At 44.5% G+C, this 21,034-nt stretch overlaps 2 protein-coding genes across 2 annotated transcripts in view; one reads left to right on the top strand and one right to left on the bottom strand.

Annotated features, from left to right (window-relative positions):
- The window catches only part of LOC119175662 (WD repeat-containing protein 11), a 243,095-nt gene that overhangs the window by 90,029 nt on the left and 132,032 nt on the right, over positions 1–21,034 (bottom strand). The window contains exons 14-17 of the mRNA XM_037426591.2: positions 19,271–19,386; positions 18,339–18,462; positions 12,034–12,140; positions 9,139–9,253 (exon numbers count right to left, since the gene is read on the bottom strand). Coding sequence (XP_037282488.2) covers positions 9,139–9,253; positions 12,034–12,140; positions 18,339–18,462; positions 19,271–19,386 — 462 coding nt within the window. The remainder of the gene's footprint in view (positions 1–9,138; positions 9,254–12,033; positions 12,141–18,338; positions 18,463–19,270; positions 19,387–21,034) is intronic.
- LOC142776825 (uncharacterized) lies at positions 1,449–8,248 on the top strand. The gene is made up of 3 exons (XM_075881175.1): positions 1,449–4,627; positions 5,852–6,368; positions 8,022–8,248. Exons 1-3 carry the CDS (start codon positions 2,555–2,557, stop codon positions 8,246–8,248), a joined length of 2,817 nt encoding a protein of 938 aa, XP_075737290.1. The 5' UTR covers positions 1,449–2,554.

Genomic DNA, 21,034 nt, shown 5'->3' on the forward strand with positions numbered 1-21,034 from the left:
CAGCGGCCCGTGACGACAGAACTGCTCCAAGTAGAGGCTACGCAGTTAGCCTTACAAAAAGGCTAATGCAGAGCCAGTTTAATACGAGCAAGAGCTGGCTAACTAAATTTATGAAGAGGAAAGGCTTTTCCCTCCGAAGGCGAACGGGCATATGCCAAAAGTTGCGGCACAACAACGGCTACCTGCTTGGGCAAATCGGGAATGCCAATCAGACGCCTCTTTACTTCGACATGCCTGGCACCACAACCGTCGAGAAGAAGGGGGTGAAGCAAGTTCGCGTGCTGACATCGGGCCACGGTAAAACTAGAGTGACGGCAATGTTCCCTTGCACGTCATATAGGCCCAAGCTTCCCCCGTACCTCATATTTAAACGGAAGACGCTCGCGAAAAGGAGTCGTTTTCCCGAGTGGTGTGATCGTGCGGGCCAACGAGAAAAATGGGTGCACGTTGCAATCGATGTCTTACTTTTTTTTTTCGTTGTGGAAACCCGGTGTGTGTTACAATCAAGGACGCGGTAGAATCGAGTAAATACGGTAACTGTTATGGATTATTAGTCTCGATGGCCAGAAGTATGTTTCACTTCCTCCATGACATCGCACGACATCATAGATTTTCTTGAATCTCTCTTCAGATAAGAGGGATTGCCAGTCAAATCGTTACCAACAATTGCCCCCAATTCATTTTTAAAACGTTTCAAAATTTTCTAAAGGAAAGAGGCATTCAGCATTGCAAGCCATCGAATTATTATCCAAAATCCATTAGCTTAACCGAATAGTTTAATTGAGTACTGAAGGAAGCAATACATATATCACAGCTGGAGGGCAAAGCAGTGAAACAGAATATTCTCGAGTATCTAGTGTCGTATCTATTTTTCCCGCATGCCACAATGGAAGTTTTGCCTGCAGTATTTTTACATGGCAGACAACTTTGAACAAAATTAGATTTGAGTAACATAGACATCATGGAGAGAAATCAGAGGACAATACCGCATTTACATGCGTAATGATCGCACCCCTAAATTTTGTCGTCTAAATTCGATTTTTTCCCCCCCGCGTAATGATCGCACCCCGAACTTGCCGCATCAATATGTCATGTGCCAAGTCTAGCCGATGATCATCGCCTTTATTATCTGTCGAATGAAACTCGCAAACTGCACGCACGAAACATATTCTTAATTTTTGCCTACCGTTGGCAGAAACGTGCCATTTCTTTCTGTGATCTGATCATTGTTTCTGTGATCTGAAAGCAGGCACCACTATGATAATGCCATAAATTTACTGATTTAAATGAAAGCATTCCTTATTTAGATCGAAGAAACTGTTTTGACGCGGGTGATGTACTCACAACCTCCATAAGTGATGAAAAGAAGAAAAAAAAAATGCGGTCTCTGCCCTCCGTCAGCCACCATGTTTGTTTTGACATCCCGCACTGTTACAGCGGCGGCCGCTTGTTGGTCGACCTGTGTTTATCCTACAGCAATGTTTTTTTTCCTGAGACCACATTTTTTTTTTGTGTGCTTTGTGATCGTCTGTTGAAGCGCCGTTTCACCATGGGGCGGTATGCGAGCTTTACTGTCGGGTTCAAGCAGAAGGCGCTTGACTACGCGCTAGAGCACGGCAACCGCGCTGCCGGCAGACATTTTGACGTCGACGAAATCCGGATACGATATTGCAAAAAACAGCGTGACAAGCTCATGGCTACTAACAGCACGCGACGGGCTTTCCGCGGACCCAAATCTGGCAAGTTCTCTGACATTGAAATGGCAGTCCTCGAATATGTGAAGGACATGCGCAAGGACGGTTGTGCAGTGTCGTAAGACATGATACAGACGCAGGCGCACACAGTTTCCTGAAGGCTGGCCACAAAGGACTTCCACGCCAGTTCCGGCTGGACGACACGCTTCATGCGGCAGAATGGACTGTCGCTGAGGCAGCGAACGTCGTTGTGACTTTTTTCCATTTCGGTGCTCGGAATATTTTTTCACGGAAAATTTACCGTGCATAATGATCGCATCCCTAAGTTGAAGTCAATATAAAAAAAAGTGCAATCATTATGCGAGTATATACGGTATATTTTTGAAATTGCAAACTCACAGCAGATGAAAGCCTATGTCGATAAACGTAGAGGCGCCAAGTACCCCGCAGTGAAAGTTAGAGATTTCATTAAAGGGCCAGTAAACAGCCCTGAGGTCGAAAAATTTTAAAAAAGAAATATATGAGCAGTTTTTCTTTTCGAACATGCTGTGGTGATAGCGCCCAGGCGCGTCAAGTGTCCACGTTATCTGGCGCTGTCGCCCACAATTGTAAAGTGTCGTTTGTACGTGACGTCATTGGTCACATGAGTGTCTGCTATATATGTATGCTGGTTGCATGGAATAAAGGTGGTTGTTGGACGTTATCTCGCGCCCATCGGAAGCGGCTCAGTCTCTCTCTCAGCTCCTGCGGCCGGCCCGGACGCGCATGCCCTTTCGCTAGGGCGCAACACGACATGGTGTCACAAGTGGGATCCTTCTGATATTCGAGGGGCGTTGCACCTTTCTTCGTCAAGCAGCGCCATGTCAGAAGACAAAGAAGTCAAGCCAGTTCACGGCATGTTCGCGGTTCCAGCTCCGCCAGCGTTTGACTTCGACCGAACGTCCGAATGGCCTTCCTGGATCCAACTAATCGACGACTACCGCTTTGCCTCTGGCTTAAATGAGCGAAGTGAAGAAGCGCAAGTCCGGACTCTACTCTACACAATGGGCAGGCAAGCGAGAGAGATCTTTTCGACCTTCACACTATCTGAACAACAGCAGAAGCAGTATGAAACCGTCAGAAAAAAGTTCGACGATCACTTCGTGGCCGCACGGAACCTCGTTTACGAGAGTGCATGTTTTCACCGACGCATACAACAACCAGGCGAGTCAGTCGACCAATTCATCACCGCGTTGCACACACTGGCGGACCAGTGCGACTACAAGGAAAAGGAACGCATGATCCGCGACCGGTTTGTAGTCGGCCTCAGTGATGCCAAGCTCTCGGAGTCTCTGCAAATGGATGCAAATCTTACACTCGTCAGCGCTTTGGCAAAAGCTCGCTTGAAGGAGATCGTCCAACGACAGCAGCAACAGCTGCGAGAAACCAGCGACGAACCTTCGGCAGCGCCAGCCAGCAACCTGGACGCGGTCAACAAACAACGGCAGCCCCGAAAGAATTCTTCAGGACAGCGTTCCGGCACCTCGTCAAGGACCAGTGCACCGGTCACACAAGGTCAACGCACCAGACCACAGTCCTACCGACCTCTCACATCCAGTTCGTGCCCCAACTGCGGTCAAGGAGAGCACCCGAGGACCTCCTGCCCAGCACGAGCTGCGAAATGCAACTACTGCGGTTGTTCCGGACATTTTGCAGTGGTGTGTCGGAAAAAGTCTGCAGGCGAGCGAAAGAAGGTACCGATTTCTTCTCTCCATATGGAAAAAGGGGCATATTTCGTAGGCGCGGTAAATGGGGAGCAGTCCAATTCTCGGTATGCTCAAGTTATCATTAACGGCACTCCGGTGTTCGCTAAACTTGACTCGGGTGCAGAAGTGTCCGTTGTACCCTCAACATTTCCGGGATTGCCTACCAAATTAGACAAGTGCGACTTAACCTTAACAGGCCCTGCGAATGAGCCACTGCATGTTCTCGGAAAATTTCTTGCCACTATACAGTGGAGACAACGCATTGTCCGACAAACTGTGTACGTAGTCTCGCCTTTACGCTCGATACTTTTGGGTCTCCCAGCGCTCGAAGCCCTTGAGCTGATCAAGTTTGCTGACTCGGTCAGTAGCGCAACAGCCATCGAAGCTTCCTACCCTCAGCTTTTTGGTAGTCTGGGAGCTATGAAAGGGGAATACAATATCAGACTGAAGCCGAACTCGGTACCCTTTGCTATTCCGGTTGCGCGTCGCATTGCCTTACCCCTGCGGGACCGAGTGAAGCAGGAGCTCGAGCGTATGGAGCGAGATGACGTAATCCGCAAAGTAGACGAACCAACAGAATGGTGCGCAGGTATTGTACCAGTACTCAAACCTTCTGGAGACGTTCGTATTTGCGTTGACTTGACGCAACTAAATAAAAGTGTACTTCGCGAGCGCTATGTTATGCCAACGGTTGAAGATAGCCTTGGTCTGTTAAGTGGGGCATCGGTTTTTTCGAAGCTGGACGCTAATTCTGGATTTTATCAGATAAAGTTGTCGCCGGAAAGCCAATTGTTGACTACCTTCATTACACCATTTGGGCGATACTGCTTTCAGAGGCTACCGTTTGGAATAACGTCAGCACCTGAGTTTTTTCAAAAGAAAATGTCGCAGACTCTGCAAGGAATCCCAGGCGTGGTAAACATGATGGATGATGTGCTCATTTATGGCTGCAACAAAGCTCAACATGATGAGCGTCTGCGTCTTACTTTAGACCGTCTCATGAGTGCTGGTGTTACGCTAAACAAAGAAAAGTGTTGTTTTGGAGTAACCGAGATAAAGTTTCTTGGTTGTGTTCTAAGTCGAGATGGAATCAGGCCGGACCCTGAAAAGGTCCGGGCCATCAAAGAACTGCCGACGCCAAATAACGTGTCTGACGTTCGACGGCTGCTCGGTATGACTAATCATTTGGCAAGATTCATACCAGATTTGGCTTCAAAAACGGCGCCGTTACGTCACTTGCTTTTGAAGAGTTCTGAATGAACGTGGGGACCAGCCCAAGAGCAAGCGCTGTCATACGTTAAAGACGTTATCGGTTCGGCGCGCGTCATGGCCAACTATGATGCAAAGTACCCTACGATTCTTTCCGCCGATGCGTCGTCATTCGGTTTGGGGGCGGTACTGATGCAAGTCCAACCAAACAACGAAAAACGACCCGTTGCCTTTGCATCACGATCGTTGACGCCTGCCGAAACCAGATATTCCCAAATTGAAAAAGAAGCACTGGCAATGACGTGGGCGGCAGAACGATTCGAAGGGTACATTAAAGGTCTTGAAATTGTGTGCGAAACCGACCACAAACCTCTTGTAACCTTGCTGGGAAAATCTCCTTTAGATGTTTTACCACCTCGCATTCAGCGTTTTCGCATGAGGCTCATGCGGTTCAGCTATGAAGTTGTGCATGTCCCGGGCAAGAGCTTAGTTACTGCAGATGTGTTGTCGAGGGCCCCGATTCGGGGAAAAGAAACTGATAATGCACTGTCTATTAGTGACGTCAGCACGCACGTTTCAGGATGCTTGTCAAACGCGGTCGAGGCCAGCCTCTTCGAAAGAGTGAAAGCAGAACAAGCCGCTGACGAAGTTTGTCAAGCACTCGTAAAATTCAGCCGGAAAGGGTGGCCAAAATTCTCATCTCTTCCGATGGTCTTGCGTCCATATTGGCAGGAAAGAGCCACGCTTACAGTTGCTGAAGGCGTGCTACTTAAAGGTACGAGGTTGGTCATTCCTCGAAAATTGCGCGCAGAGGTCTTGATACCCTTGCACGAGAGTCACCTGGGAATCGAAAAATGCAGAGCTCGAGCCAAAGAGTCGGTATGGTGGCCAGGGTTGAGTTATCAGCTGAAAGCTTTGGTTACCGATTGCCGCGTATGCGCCGAGCACAGACACCAAAAGCCAGAACCAATGATCCCGACAACCACTCCACAGCGTCCTTGGCAAAAACTAGGAGCTGATCTCTGCCATGTTCAAGGAAAATGGTATTTGGTAGTCGTAGATTATTTTTCTAGGTACCCAGAGATTGCTTTGTTATCATCTACAACGAGTGCCACTGTCATTACGCACCTTAAAAGTTTCTTTGCAAGACATGGCATACCAGAAGTTGTTATGTCTGATAACGGAGCGCAATTTGTGTCGCAGGAATACAAGTTGTTCGCTCGCAACTACGGGTTTCGCGCTGTGACGTCTAGCCCAAGGTACCCCCAGGCAAATGGTGAAGTAGAGAGGATGGTCCAGACAATCAAAGGTCTCATTACAAAAGCGAAGGACCCATATCTTTCTCTCCTAGCGTACAGGGACACTCCGGGGCCACTTGGGAAAAGCCCTGCAGAACTTCTAATGGGCAGGCGGCTACGCACAACGGTGCCTGTCCATCCCACAAGCCTTCTGCCTCAGACGGTGAACCTGAGAGAGTTCAGAAGCCACGATACGACCGCCCGACAGCGGCAGCGTAGGAACTTCAACCTTCGTCATAGGGCTACTTCGTTGCGAGCACTCGAACCGGGCGCGGAAGTCTGGGTGACGGACTGCAAAGCAAAAGCGCGAGTCTTGCGACTTGCTGAGCGGCCGAGGTCGTATGTGGTTAGAACTTCCACTGGTGTAGTTCTAGAAAGAAACAGGAAATCCTTGGTGCGCTTTGTTTCACAGCCAAAAGAAGGTGAGGATGAGGCAGATAGCGATGATTTTCCTCAGGCAGATGATAGTCGGGTAGAAACGGAACAGAATTCTAATCGCGTTACAGACAGCATGGCGCCTGACGATCTATCAGCCCTTCCTTGCCGGGAACTGACCTTCCTGAATACCAAACGCGATCTGGTCGTCTTGTTCGACGGCCGGACCGCTACGGGTTCAGTAATTGACTGTATTGTTCTTGTGCATTTTTTGTTTTCTGCAAAGTGTTTTTTCGCTGGCAGTGCTGCGAAGTTTGTTGCAACTGTCAGCGTATTGTTAAAGAAGGGGAGATGTGGTGATAGCGCCCAGGCGCGTCAAGTGTCCGCGTTATCTGGCGCTGTCGCCCACAATTGTAAAGTGTCGTTTGTACGTGACGTCATTGGTCACATGAGTGTCTGCTATATATGTATGCTGGTTGCATGGAATAAAGGTTGTTGTTGGACGTTATCTCGCGCCCATCGGAAGCGGCTCAGTCTCTCTCTCAGCTCCTGCGGCCGGCCCGGACGCGCATGCCCTTTCGCTAGGGCGCAACACGACACATGCTGCTGCAAAAATTTTGCGAATATGTGCTATATTAAGGAAGATACACAGGTTACAACATCAGTCTTAGCTGGTTTCAAATTTTGGCGCGGCCTTGCCCCCCTTCTGCCTTCGATGAAAGGGGAAGATGTAGCCCATGGTCGTGACTCCACCCACTTTGGCAACGTGACACCACGTCAGCGATTGACTTCATCAGCGAATTCGATCAGTCGCAACGCACTTCCGCTTGCTGCGAAGCGTGGTTGTTTGTTTACTGTTTGCCGCACCAGCCGTGTGTCAACCGTGTAAGCGTCAGGTGCGAAGTGTCGACCACAAACGATCAGGTCCCCGACGTACGTTGCTGGATGGCCGATTCGCTTCAGCCATGCAGCGCGCAAGACCCTATCGTGAGGCACCCGGTGCCGATGTTTCTTAGCTGCCCAGTTGCTCGATTTGCAGCTGACGACAGAGCAACGCTTTTTATCCATGTTGCTCACGTCAAGGGCGAAGTAGGTTCATACGTGTGCACAGGCGCTGTAGTGGAGCGAGGAGTGTACACGTGCACGCGAGAACTTCGAGGCTGGTTATTGGACGCAGTGCCAAGAAACAAGAGTCAGTTTCGTAGGTGTGGGTGGAAACAGGAACTGACGTTCACTACTGTTTTTTCACACCTGATTTAGCGCAATTGGTGAGCTGCGTGCTACGTCACGTCGCCGATCGCCGAATTGACGTCACTGCGCGTGCAAGGAGGTCAGTCAGGCGTAAGAAAGATGCGCGAGAATTGTTTTTCAAAATAGCGGCTCTGCGTGGCGTCCAGAGCCGCTACGTGATCGCTGCGGCCTAATCTACGAATTGCCGAGCTTGTATGGGGGGTGTAAAAAAAAAGTCGGGGCCTGTTTACTGGCCCTTTAAAGTTCAGTCATAACACACAGGTACAAGCAGGTTTTTGACCCCATGAAGTCATGCAGAGGAGTGGTAAAAACTTACTTTTGATTAATGATGGTAAGACTTGGAACATTTCAAAATTTGTGCAAATTCCACCCGTTCAGAGAATGATGAATGCCTTTCACTAACTGATTATTCATATGCCGGACTAGCTCGCTATAGCTTTCACTTGCAGAACAACACTTTGGTGGAACTGATAATGCCACAATTATATCCCACAACAATACTCTTACTGAGATGGATGTGCCGACGCCTGAATACCTCCCATCTACCACAGCAGACTTCTGCAACGAGGAGGAGGAAGGTAACACAACGCCCTCATCAGCTGACAGTGGCAGTGAACAGACGAATTCAAACGCTGGAACTGGACGATCAGTACACAAGCGCCACCCTCAAAAATGAAAGAAGGGCTACAATATGTAGTTTTTAGCCTCTTGATGCAAGGTCTTGTAGTTTTTCTGTGCTGTGTATTAATGTGTCTGTCGTGTAGTATTTTTTTTTCATTTCATTATTTTAGACTTTTTTGTTTTTATCAAGATTTTTCTACTTTGTGTGTGGGAATGCCACATTTTCAGACATGTTTGTTGTTTATAATGTAACAGTGTTATTTTGATTTCATTAATAAAGAGCTTATCTTCAAGGAGGGGATGATGTGATGAAGTCAAGTGAGGTCATCTGGTGGTAATCCATAGAACGTCTGTTAACTGATTTCAGAGTAGTAAAACAGGCTATTCAGCCAACAACATAATGTATTTGAAAAATGAAGAAGAATAAAAAACGAAGTGCCTCGCACTCTTTCTTCATTGGCGTCAGACAGATGTGGTCGTGCGTTCGACGACTCCCGTCGAACACAGTGCGCGAGCCTCGGTTGGACGGCGGGGCGTGATCATAGCGACATGATTACAACCACAACCATTTTGAAATTGACAATGTACTATCAGCGTCAAGTGAAACCCGAACATCGCGAAGGCAAGCTTTCGCAATGGTATAGTGTGCGCCGTCCAGTTATCATGATTGACAGGTCCGCGCATTCTATTGGGCAGCTCTGCGCATATATATGCGTGCCTGTCCATAGTGATAAGTAGATGGCACCCACTACAAAATCATGAAAGCTTGCCGCTGTTTGGGTTTTATTTGACGAAGATCGTATATACAGTGCTAGTTGGCACAAGAGTGATTTTTACAAGGCTCGGGAACTTCCTCAATAGATGGAATCCACTTCAGTGATGATGATGATTAAACAAATTCTATTAATATTGCTCCTACAAAGGGAAGTCCATGAAACTACTTACATCTTGAGCGTCCCAGGCACTGATGCCATCCGTGAAAAGAGCCAATATTTTCATATTCCCCTTGCCTGGAGCAAACTTCAGCTTCTTGACATGCCCACGCTGTGTGGGGAGAGCCCTGCACAAGTTCCCACTTTTGTGAATAGCCTTGAAAGAAGTAAATAGGTTGCACCAAAATCTTTTGAGAAATCAATATTCCAATGTAAATATAAATGGAAACATTCCATTTTTACTGCAATGTGTATGATATTTGATTATGAAAATTTTCTGTTAAAAGTTTTGCACCAAGAACACAAATGAAGGTATCATGAGTAGTCTGTATACATAGTACTCAATAAAAAAACACTAAAAAGAAAACAACAGAACTGAAAAGAAACACCTCAATTCCCAATCACAGGAAGTTTTTCAAAGGCATAAGTTGACATTACTGTATATTATTCACTGATTGTAAATTCAACTGAATAATAGTTGGAGTTATAACACTCTTATCACCAAGATTAAGGTGATCTATCCTTATGTTGTCATAATTACCATAGTATTCCCATACATAACTTCAACCACAAATATTTTACTATAATCATTATTTTAAATAGAATAGAAGATACTATCGGAGACAGAAATAGGATTAGATACAAAACAAACCATTAAAAACCAGTTAAAAATTAGCCTTGGGATGCTCGCTTTTTTAAACATTTTTGATCTAGTACGTATTTGACTAAATGGCACCATACACAGACAACCTAAATAGCAATTAACATTTTGGGCAATTACGACGTCTGTTGGAAAAGTATCTGCCATTTTTTTTTATGAGCACTTGATGGATTTGAAACAAGCACGCTTGCATCAGCTAACCTTGAACCTTCATGCGCAATCGTGAATTTTTTCCCGCCTGCCAATAGCATCAGCCACTGCGACACAGCGTTTAAGTGAGGTAGTGTGCAGTGCTCTCGTCTGTTTTTCATTGCAAGGCAAATGATGGAGTGACTGGAGCAGCGCTACTGCATAAAATTTTGCCAGAAACTTAACGATACATTGATATCTACAGGGCAGAATAAGAAGAAAGCATGCCCTTGTCTGCCGCATCATTGGGCCTCTACAGAGGTTAAGAACGTAGCATCTTTTCCTTTAACGTGTGATCTGTTCTCTACACATTATTAGTTGCACATCAGTAAAAAAACACAATCTGGCCTCAGTCTTGACAAATATCAACAACTAGGACCCCTGCAGCGCTTCACCAACTGAGCCAAAAGAAAAACTTTCATATGGCTATCGCCTAAAATCACGCTAGGAGATTCCTTCCAACCATATCTGTAATTTCTCTCCAAAATATTCCAAAAGTATTCACAAAAATATCCTATTTGACTTGCACCCAAACTTTAATATTTGAATTCACTTCGCACAGCTCTAATATGTAACATGTCATATGCACCAAACATAGTCATCATTTCATCATTTATTTTACCCTTAAAGGCCTTTTCCAGGGTATTATATAAGGGGGGGGGGGACACAAGCATCAAAGCATGGTCATTATTATGTAAAGGGGGACAAAAGCATCAATAACATCATATTCTTTAGTATGCAATGCTAGAAAAAAAATGTTTGCAAAAATACAGAATACGTGATTCCACTCTCAAAACCGAGGCAAACATATCACGCACAGTTCTAAAATGTTTCACGCTGCTCCGTAGTCAGGGCACAGATGCGCTCAGATGGCCTTCATGTCGGGAAGAGAAGTTCTGCTATTGGCACCAGTATACTGCGCCCTAGCGACGTGAAAACCTCGCACATGGAACCAGAGTAGCTATCGGAGTGTGCACAAAGGTCAGCAGCTACACACTTGTGAAGAAGACAACATGAGGCCATAGACAAAACAAACCCATGAGCGACTGCGGATCCCTGAGGCTGATGCACAACATCATCGCTATCAATTTTGAAGCTGAGGTGCAGTCGTCCTCGAACTCTAAGTCTGTCTTCACTCAATTCAGGTGCAGTCGCAAGACAGTTTCCAGCAACACATGTTTTTTTGCAGTGCAGGTGTACACCCATGCGCTCGTGACGACGATGCCAACAGGAGCGACTAGGGACACTAGATGCAGTCCTGTGCTCGATATAATGATACCAGCGAAACAAATGCTGCTGGAAACTGGCTGAGAAGGCCACCTCCCCACTTTATACATGCAGCAGAACTTTGGAAATATTTTTTTTGTAGAATAAATTTTCCCTGACTCCTAGCAACAGCTCGCTATTGAATAGCTGGCATAATTCCTGGCAATTATTACTGCTCAATACTGTCAGATTGTGAAGCTGACAGCTTAATTTGATATTTTACTTGTAAAGATTCTTCCAGGACTTTGATGTTACTGTAGCATACCCACGAGGGACATGTACTTCTGTCAAGTTTGCCAGCCAAGTGAATTCTCCCAACCACACGGCACAGTGTTAGCGCAAAGGTATATCAAAAAACACTATTTCGCCAAAACATAAATATTTAAATTGCTTCTGAGGGCTGAGTGGCTCGACTAACTACTAGAAAGTGCTTGGTGCGCGAAAAAGAAATTCAACCTGTCAAAATCGATCCAAAATGTCGATCACCAGTGATCGATTTGAGTAGGAGCGGTAACGAAAAAGTTGACTTGTGCCATATCATTTGCATACACCGCGTACTACTGAATGTGAACACTGCAATGCTCTGAACGTAAACTTTTCCTACTCAAAACCAATACAATTCTGCTTTAAACTACTTTTTTTGTTGTTCCAAAACAACGAAAACCACTTCGATCAATGAAGTAATCATAAGGGCTATTTACAAAACAGGTTTACTTCTGCTTGCAAAATTCTTAGTGAAAGTGCAGCTAAATACTGCACTTTGCCAGCAATCGGTGAACACTGGATTAGTACCTCAGTACTTTGCCTTTGAGATCCCAAACTGTAAGTGTACCCTCAGCATCACCAAGCACAATGTGGTCACTCTTCCAGGCAATGCTTGTAACACTGGCCATTCCTGCCTGCACATATGACAAAGGCTCATGTAATATGACTGAGTACCCGACATTCCTAGGCTCTACACTCAATTCCAATAGTTTCGCATTGAACAGCCAAAGCTACAAGGCCTGCAGGTGCACATCCTAGTGCGCTCAGATACAGTACTTGCATGGACAGGCGTTTCAGTGATGAATGCACAATGAGACATAATAAAATTCATGCAACATACTGACAGCACTTTTCAGGCTTTAGAGGCACAGTAATTTCAAAGGTTATGCAGTTTGTATTGAATATAACACATATTTGTGCACTATAACACATATGTATTTTTAAAACAAAAATAAAATTGAAAAATTGGCCTCCTATTTGCATGTTTAACAGCAATGTCGTCAAAATACGATAGTCTTGCGGCTGGAGAGAGTGAAGAAAACATTTCTTTGATGTTCTGGGCAAGAAAATTGGTTAATTGTATTCTGGAGGTGCTGCGCTAGAGAGTCTCGATCCATGCAGCGAAGGTAAACGAGTGCATCGAGGCACGTTAGATATGAGCGCTATCTGGCAGTTATCTTCAAAAACGAAAGAAGACGTGTGCACCTGTCTCGAAGGCGATAAGGTGTAGAACGCAAAGCGACGGGCAGGTGCCACCACCATGTCGTCTTGGCAAAGTGTTGGAAACACTTGCCTTTTTGAGCATCGCGTTGCATTGTCAGCGCAGCGTGATAAACGCTACAGTTCTTAGAATTACTTATGTATGCCTTCTCTAGCAAGGACACACATACAAAATATTGACGCGTTCTTATGGTGCCTCCGATATGCGCAATAATTGCTTTGTAGTTGACCAGCGCAAAAGTATGAATGCTGAAACTTGAGGATTATTGGTGGGTGCTACGGATGAGTTAGGCCGTTTGGGGTATCTCGTTTGGTGCCGTTTGAGGCATCGTTACGGCGGCCAAACAGAAAAATGTACAGACAGACAGACCAAAATTTTTGCGTCAAAGTATGCCAAGAAAGACTATCACTTTTAAAATAAATAACAATAATAAAAAGTCAGTCTCACAGTCTAAAAAAAGCAGGGTGTTGGCTTGGCAAAGACATGCCAGATGTCAAAGGAAAGAAGGAAAGATGCATGACTATCATGACTGCATTTTTGCTAGCGCTGGTAGATTAGCAGGTATCCTACTTTGCTGTTTTCATTGGCTTGCTGAACATTCATAAACTCACTGAGTGAGCAAGAAGACAGAGAGTACTACATATAACAAACTGCAAAGAGACAAACCTAAGGATGTGCTCACCTTCCTGCCTAGCAGCAGAGCATGCAGCTTCCGCATTGCCGCTACAAACTACTGAAATGAAGTGCTTTAAGAAATCTATACTATTTTCCAGAACCTTAGAAGCCACCAAAATATGTGAAAAGACAATGCTAGTGAAGACCTTCAAGTCCCAACTTATATATATATTTTTTTCAGTATAAGCAACTGGTTTTTCCCTATTTGAGATGCACATGATCCTGGTAGTCCAAAGAGATGAAAAAAGCCTGTGCTCATACTTCTCAAGTGTATGCCCTTGAGCATGTTGGTACAATGTTACACTAGAAAACAGCACAACAGACTTGTTTCATTTTTTTTGTCTTTGTTGTATCGTGCTGTTTTCTACTATAATTAGGCAACTTTCAATCAAGAGTTATCAGTCACAAAATCTATTAATTAATTATTACTTCATAATATTTTGATTGTTAAAATTTTCACTTGAAAATTATTTCGATGGAATGGCATAATACCCAAAAGCAAAAATTGAACTTTTCGACACAGATTTAAAATAAATGCCCAACTTTTGCACGGAGAAAGAACCTGACTCAGTGAAATGTGCAAGCACCATGACCACTTTTGCAACTTTTTTATTCACATGCGACCTCACTTTGCTGTGCGCATCAAATTCGCATTACAGTAGAGTCTCGATGAAACGATTATGGTTAAAGAGATTTTCACGATGATACAAATTATAAGGTTCCTTTAGATTAACTACAATATATAATATATAAATACGCCGTGATTCGGCGTTATGCGAACGGTTTTCCCAGCAATTGCGGGTGATACAAATGTGCGATTGACCATTGCACGCGAGCGGCGCAACGTGGCTTTTCTGTGAGAGAAAGGCCCATTCACACTTTGGCTCGAAGGTTGCGAATACAGCAAAACGCATCGTAATTTTCGTTGTCTCATTGCTGGAAGAGTGGCCAGAAAAACATGACGTAAGGTGAACGTGGCGAAAAAAACTGATCCGCGACCGATTTTGCCATCGTGCGATAGTGAATTGCCCTTCTGCTACGGCTTTGGCTACATCGGCTGCACTAGATCTCAAACCACGTAATGTAAACAACCAGCCCTACATTCAAGATGGCGGCCGAGGTGTCGGCGAATGCAGTGGCTCGCGTCGATGACTCGGTGCAATCGCAAATTATCTGTGCAACTCGACAAAGCTCACAGCCTTGAAAAAGACGCATTCATCAAGATGGATTACGATCACTGCAAACACCGGAAGTAGACGAAGGTGCAGAAGCAGTGAGTCGGCATGCCCTTTCGTGTCTCTCTTTTGCACTGCCGGCTGGGTCTGCTCATTTCATTTATTCTGACATATCTCCCGAAACAAGTTTGTAAAGATATGCACTTTTTTTTAGTGCTTCGCACACATTACTATAACTCGATAGAGATTTTAATGCTTAAAAATGATTTTTCAAGCGGCGAAGACGGTGGCGGTGGCATGTACAGTGCGATCCACTGTTAGGGGGAACACGCGAGCACGCAGCCGGCGGTCCGTGGGGCGTTCTGTTAACTGCTGTCGAGATTTGGAAACGCAGAGCATGCGCACAGAATCGCAAGAGTGGTTCGTGCCCTGCGTCATCTGCTACTTCCCCACGCTAGCGCTCGGCGCACGCTAACGCCATACTGTGTTTCAGTGGTTGGAAGAAGCCAGCTATGCTCATTGCATGAAGCACCGATTTCCTTGTCTGTTATCAAAAGCTGGTTCGAGCGTTGTGAAGATTTAAGCTTACGACTAACATTTTCGTGAGCATTGACACTATAGATTGCGCTAGTGATGAGCTTCATTATCACTTTCACAGAATTCTACAGCTGCGCGCGTAATTCCTTGCTGAACAAATTTTCGGCGGTGCCAGCTTTTATATGTGGTACGGCCAGACCACCTGAAGATGAAAGGCTTCTCATAGTCGAGCTCTACACTAAAGAATACCATCAGTGTGCTGTAGTAAGCAGGCCACTGAAGACCGTGACGGTGCTTATGTGCCCCCTTCCCCCCAGTCACCTGATTGAACTTAATTGAAATTGTGCGGGACAGAATGGCATCATCTCTCTCTCTTGAGCTAAACTCTCCACGTCAGATTTATGAATGACCTCTGGGCTTCCGTAAATGAAGAGTGTGGGCGGCTGAAACGCGATTCATCCTTCACGATAGCTCTTTACGTGTCTCCGCCTGGAGGGATGAAGGCCGTACTCGACGCTGGAGGTGACATCACCCGATACTGAACGAAGCTTTTCATTCTTTTAACGTTAAGATGCCGTAGATTTGGCCTGCTCCATCTTTTGTCACAAAAATATCATGAATAAATTTTTTCTTTCGCTTTTTAGGCACTTCATTTCTCATGCGCACACATTTGCGGAAGCGCCATACTTTTCATAAAAGTGCATGTTATCGCAATTCGAAATATGGAGCTTCTTCAAATGTTGCATCTTTAATAAAAAAACTCGCAAGATTTAGAACGTTAATACTAATATTTGCTGGGATATAGCAAGCCAGAGCCAGAACATAGGAATCACGCCATATTGATTCTTCGAAGAGATTTCATCCTCAAGTGTTCTCTTAACTCGCCACGATGGTATAGGGGTTATGGTACCCGACAGCTGGCCTGAGGTCACTGGATCAAATTCCAGCCGTGGCAGCCGCATTATCAATGAAGGTGGAAATATTCGAGGCCCGTGTACTTTGATTGCAACACCAGGTGGTTGAAATTTCTGGTACCTTGCACTTCGTCGCTCAGAATCGAACCTCTGTTCTGTAATGTTAAATTCCAACATTTATTATTATTAAGTGATTATTACGTGCTTCTAGATATAATCACTTGGCATTTCATTGTATATCACCTTTAATCAAAATTCAACCGCTGTGGTTGTTAATCACATGGTTTCAAAACTGGCGAGATACCACACAAGAAGCAAGCGGGACTTTTTATGTGCCTGCTGACTACCTGAAGGGGTGCCGACAAACCGGCGGCGGCATGAATCGCTCCGCGGAAAAACGAAAGGGCTCGGCAAGCGCAGGAGCGGAAAGTAGCAGACGAAATCCTACAAGCGCCACCTTCGCACTTTTATGCGCGTGCGCCACGTTTGCAAATCTCGCCACCAATTCGTGCCACGCGGGCCGCAGCTATGTGTTGGTTTGTTTGCCCTAACAGTAGAACATACTGTACACGAGGGTCAGAACGAATGTGAAGATTTCCAACAGGCGCGGACGTAGTTTCGCGGCTGCTTTGGCGTTTTCCCTTGAATTCTCGCGTGTGAATCTTGGACTGATTTTTTTCAACTTCGCAGTGCGTTTTTCCAACCAATTAAGCTGTGAAGCGAGTGAATTTTCAATGTGTTTTGCCACTTTTGCTCCCTTTGATGCCAAGTGTGAATGCACCTTATAGCGCCAGAAGCATGAGTCAGCAACCAGTGGCACTTTTTTGAGAGGCAGCAGCAAGCACAGGACCGGGTTAACTGGCGGAACATGGGAGAGGCCTTTGTCCTGCAGTGGACGTAGTCAGGCTGATGATGATGATGATGAAAGCGGGAATGTTCAAAAGACATCACGAAATTTTTTCAGCGAGTAGTGAATAATGTTCTTGTTCATCTTCATGATCAGCTTTAACTTGTTTTTGGTTCATACAAATTTGAAATGATATAAATATTTTGCGTGCTCTCTACAAATTCGTATTATCGAGATTCTACTGTATACGTAGAGCAGATGCTAAATTTAAGCTCTTGAAGAAGAACAACAGTTTACCTCAACCAGGTGCTTACTGAATGACCTACAAAATGTACCAAAAGTTTGAATAAACGTAATTCAGCCTATATTCATAACACAGACAGCCGTGTGCACACAGCTGGCAGAAGATGTAATAGTAATGGCCGGGCAACAACAAAATGCTAGATACATGAATTTTACATCAGCTCATCGTTACTCCATCTCATAAACTCATTGGGTGCAATAGTTATCAGGTGAGGATAACAGCAATAAAGGTAATTTCAATATGTCTGAGAAAGTGACGGATATCATTATACTATGCTAGTAAAAATCTTACATGAACTATATAACAGTAGCTCAATAATATTCTGTAAGAGTTGGGAAAATTCTGAAAGCATATTAACGCTTCAGTTAGCCCGCAGGAATTCTTGAGGAAATCCCGAGCGTTTTTGAATACATGGCAAGCGTACGAACTTGCGCGCTCGCATGTCCAACACTTTTAAAGCCATTCAATATGCCTGACGAGGCACGCATCTGTGGCATTGTGGCTCGAACATCGAGCTTCAGTACTAGAGGCCCACAATCCTACTGTTGTAACATATTAAGTTATGTTTACTCACATTTATTCATTGAATATATGTGTTGCAGTGGCTGCGCGCATCTGTGTGAGAACACTCGCACGCACGTGCATACTTGTGTGGGGGCAATGTCACAGTAAAAAAAAAGATTGTCTGCCCATTCGATATGAGTCACATTAGCCCAAGAAATGCAATTTATATCACAACATGGTCTTGAGAGCGAAGAACAAAGTAGTCAAATTAATAAAAATTTAGCCTTTTATTGAGCGAACCTGTACCCAGCAAAATGAAACCCTTAATACAATGACAATGGCAAGCATTATAGTCAGTCATTGACAATCTGATCAGTGAATAACTTGTGTCAACTATTTATGCAAGTCAAGGTTCATTCCAATAAAGATGGTATTGCTTATGTATCATCAGGAAATGACTGCTGCATAGACCGTGTATGCAGTCTGATTAGAAGAACTGAAAACATTCTGCAACATTCCGATACGGTCAGGTTCAGCTTGTTTAGAACGTAATATATATCAGACGTGACAGTTTTACTCAGTGAAATCCTGTCACATGTAAAAAGAAAAACAAGTCAGTAAAAATAATAAAAAAAGAAATAAAAATAGCATGTACCTCAGGCGGATTTCGAGTGCAGTCTCGAACGACATTTCCTTCAACGCTGAAATAATATAGCTGGGCCTCCGTGTCGGTAAACACCAGCTGCTCCCGCAGCAGTGGGCTGGCTCCCTGCTGACCCCTGTATGCAAAGGTCCCTGTGGCTGTGCACATCACTACTTCCGAGGTCAGTCACTTTTACTACCTCAGGAAGTGGAGGCCAGGAGAAACAAAGTTCCTTCTAGCTTTGCCAAGCTTCCCAGCTGATTACAGTTCAGCAGCATGCAGTGATGGCATACATAAATTGACACACATAAGCATAAGCACTAAGAGAGCATACATCATCCTTGTACATGATCATAAAAAAAATATATAGTATGCGACAAGCACACAACATTTAGAGAAAAAAGCGCGAGAAAAATTAAAACACATTACATTAAAGACAAACTTCACATCTGACATTTTTTGATATGAGCTCATGAAGAAAGCAAGAAGCACAAACCTGTGACACGATCTATCTAAACCATTTTGTTTTAAAAAATTTACTACAGAGGGTAAATATATTCTCAGTATCTCGGCCCTGTAATTTGTATATGGTGTTCTGGTTTCAAATTTATCCACAAGCTATATGTAATACACAGAAAAGTATTTGGCTAACTCTGCTATATCTGTTAGCATTGACATATTGTTCTTTATTTTGTATTTATATCCAAGAACTAGGCATAAGTCATAAGTATTAAAAACCATTGGAATATCAGCAGTTTGAAGTTCTAGAACTATGTAGAAAGATGATATATGGCTATGTTGTAAATGATACAGGAATCTTTCTTTTGAAAGACAGAGCTTTTGCAAGGCTGTGTGCGTGCCAGTATTCCATAAGAGTTCGCAGTAATTTACTAGTGACATAAACTAAGATCTGGAAAGCAAAAATTTGATATTAGCCTGCTTACAATTGCCTCTCAAGTTGCTCGGTGGCAGAGTTGGCAAAAATGGGCTCGACATCCTTGGGATTAGCCAGATGACGTGCCCGAAGTTGAGCTTTACTGCTAACCAAGGGTGACCACTCCTACAAAAAAAAAAAAAAAAAAAGCATGCTATAGCATTGTGAAGAACTACTGCAGCTTTGACAAGAGGTGCACACTCAATATGACTGTAGCATCTACTGTCCACTCTGACTGTTTTGCTATCCTCCCAGTAACTCTACAAAGCCACAGCCAGCAGATCATCACAGTGATATAGTAGACCTCTACTGACCAAACAAAACTTAATTTGCTTCCCGACTTATATTGACCTCACTGATCCAAATCAACTGAAAAGACCTGAAGTTCACTCACTCATGCTAAACACATTTAAAACACTTACTGTTCCAGACTATTTGAAAACATCCTGCAATGAAGTCAAATGAAAAATTGGGGGGCCCTTAAGCTTCACCTTTAAAGGGCGGCTCACCTGATTTGACAATTTTGAGGCGACGAGTGCAATGCATACATGGGGCATTCTCGATCACGTCTGCCAAAATTTGCAATGTGCGTGCCGTGGAAATAAGTCAAATTTCAAGATGAACGCTGCTTGCCCTTCCTTTCACAGGCGCGCACCCAGAGAATGAGAGCATGATTCAGACGTAAGAATTACCCTACGTAGACGGTAGTGCTATGACGTCGGTCCTCTATGTAGACGACTGTGCTTTGACGACGCCAACAAGTAGCATGTGACAGGGCAAAAACTATTTCACACATGTAAGCTTGTGTAATTTGTTGCTTGAATAGATAAATAAAACTTACAGTGAACAAAAATATTTCTTTTAAATAGAAAGGGAATGTGGGCGTTTTTTCATTTTCCCCTTGTGAATTGTAATGAGATGTAGGGCTAATGTGCCTGCATTTCACATGCGTTCATGCCCTCGCGGTTAGCGCACCGAGCAGATGCCAGCCTTGCAAACGAAATTGAATGGTCGTGCATATTCGAGCATTCAATGTAAGCCAGTGCTTCCAAACGAGTGCACACCGAGGTATCCATCCTGCAAAACAGGTAGTAGACCACAAAATAACGCTGGTCAACAAAACAACGCCACTCGCGTGCTCGGGGACGTCATGTGCACATGACCATTTGCTTGGATGCCAGAGAGGAAAGGGAAGAAACTTGGCTTGCAAAGGGGTGAGCAGTAAGGGTTTCGAGCTTGCCTCCTCTCATCATAGTTTAGTGCCGCTTCAAAACACTCGTTTCCTCAGCTCATAATGAATAAATTGAAAAAAATTCTGGTGGCATAATGCTCTTCTTTGAACACACAACTGCGAGCAAGTGAGGACGACACAGCCAGTGATGGAAAGGAAAATTATAGCTGTACCCTTAAGATCCAAGAAAATAGCAGAGTGGGTCAAAGAACAAATGGGGGTTAAGCATATTATAGTAGAAATCAAGAAGAAATGAATATGGGAGAGGTACGTAGCATGTAGGAAGGATAAGCACTGGTTATAACTCGATTCCAAGAGAAGGCAAACGTGTGAAAGGGAGACAGAAAATTAGGCGGACAGATTAAATTGAGAAGTTCACAGGTGTAACGTGGTAGCAAAAAGCACAGGACAGGGTTGATTGGCAGAACATGGTAGAGGTTTTTGCCTTGCATGAGCATAGTTGGGCTGATGATGATGATGACTGTAAGCACAATACTGAAACATCCTTTTAGCAAAAATTACCAGAAGAAAAGGGTCTTCATT

This window comes from Rhipicephalus microplus, chromosome X (genome assembly GCF_043290135.1).
Source record: "Rhipicephalus microplus isolate Deutch F79 chromosome X, USDA_Rmic, whole genome shotgun sequence".
Lineage (NCBI taxonomy): Eukaryota > Metazoa > Arthropoda > Arachnida > Ixodida > Ixodidae > Rhipicephalus > Rhipicephalus microplus.

Excerpts from the sequence above, each read along its gene's own strand:
- LOC142776825 (XM_075881175.1), top strand. The coding sequence starts at position 2,555 with ATGTCAGAAGACAAAGAAGTCAAGCCAGTTCACGGCATGTTCGCGGTT. Across the intron at positions 4,628-5,851 it reads TCGGTATGACTAATCATTTG|GAATACAAGTTGTTCGCTCG; the intron begins GCAAGATTCATA and ends TTTGTGTCGCAG. Across the intron at positions 6,369-8,021 it reads TGTTTCACAGCCAAAAGAAG|AACAACACTTTGGTGGAACT; the intron begins GTGAGGATGAGG and ends TTTCACTTGCAG.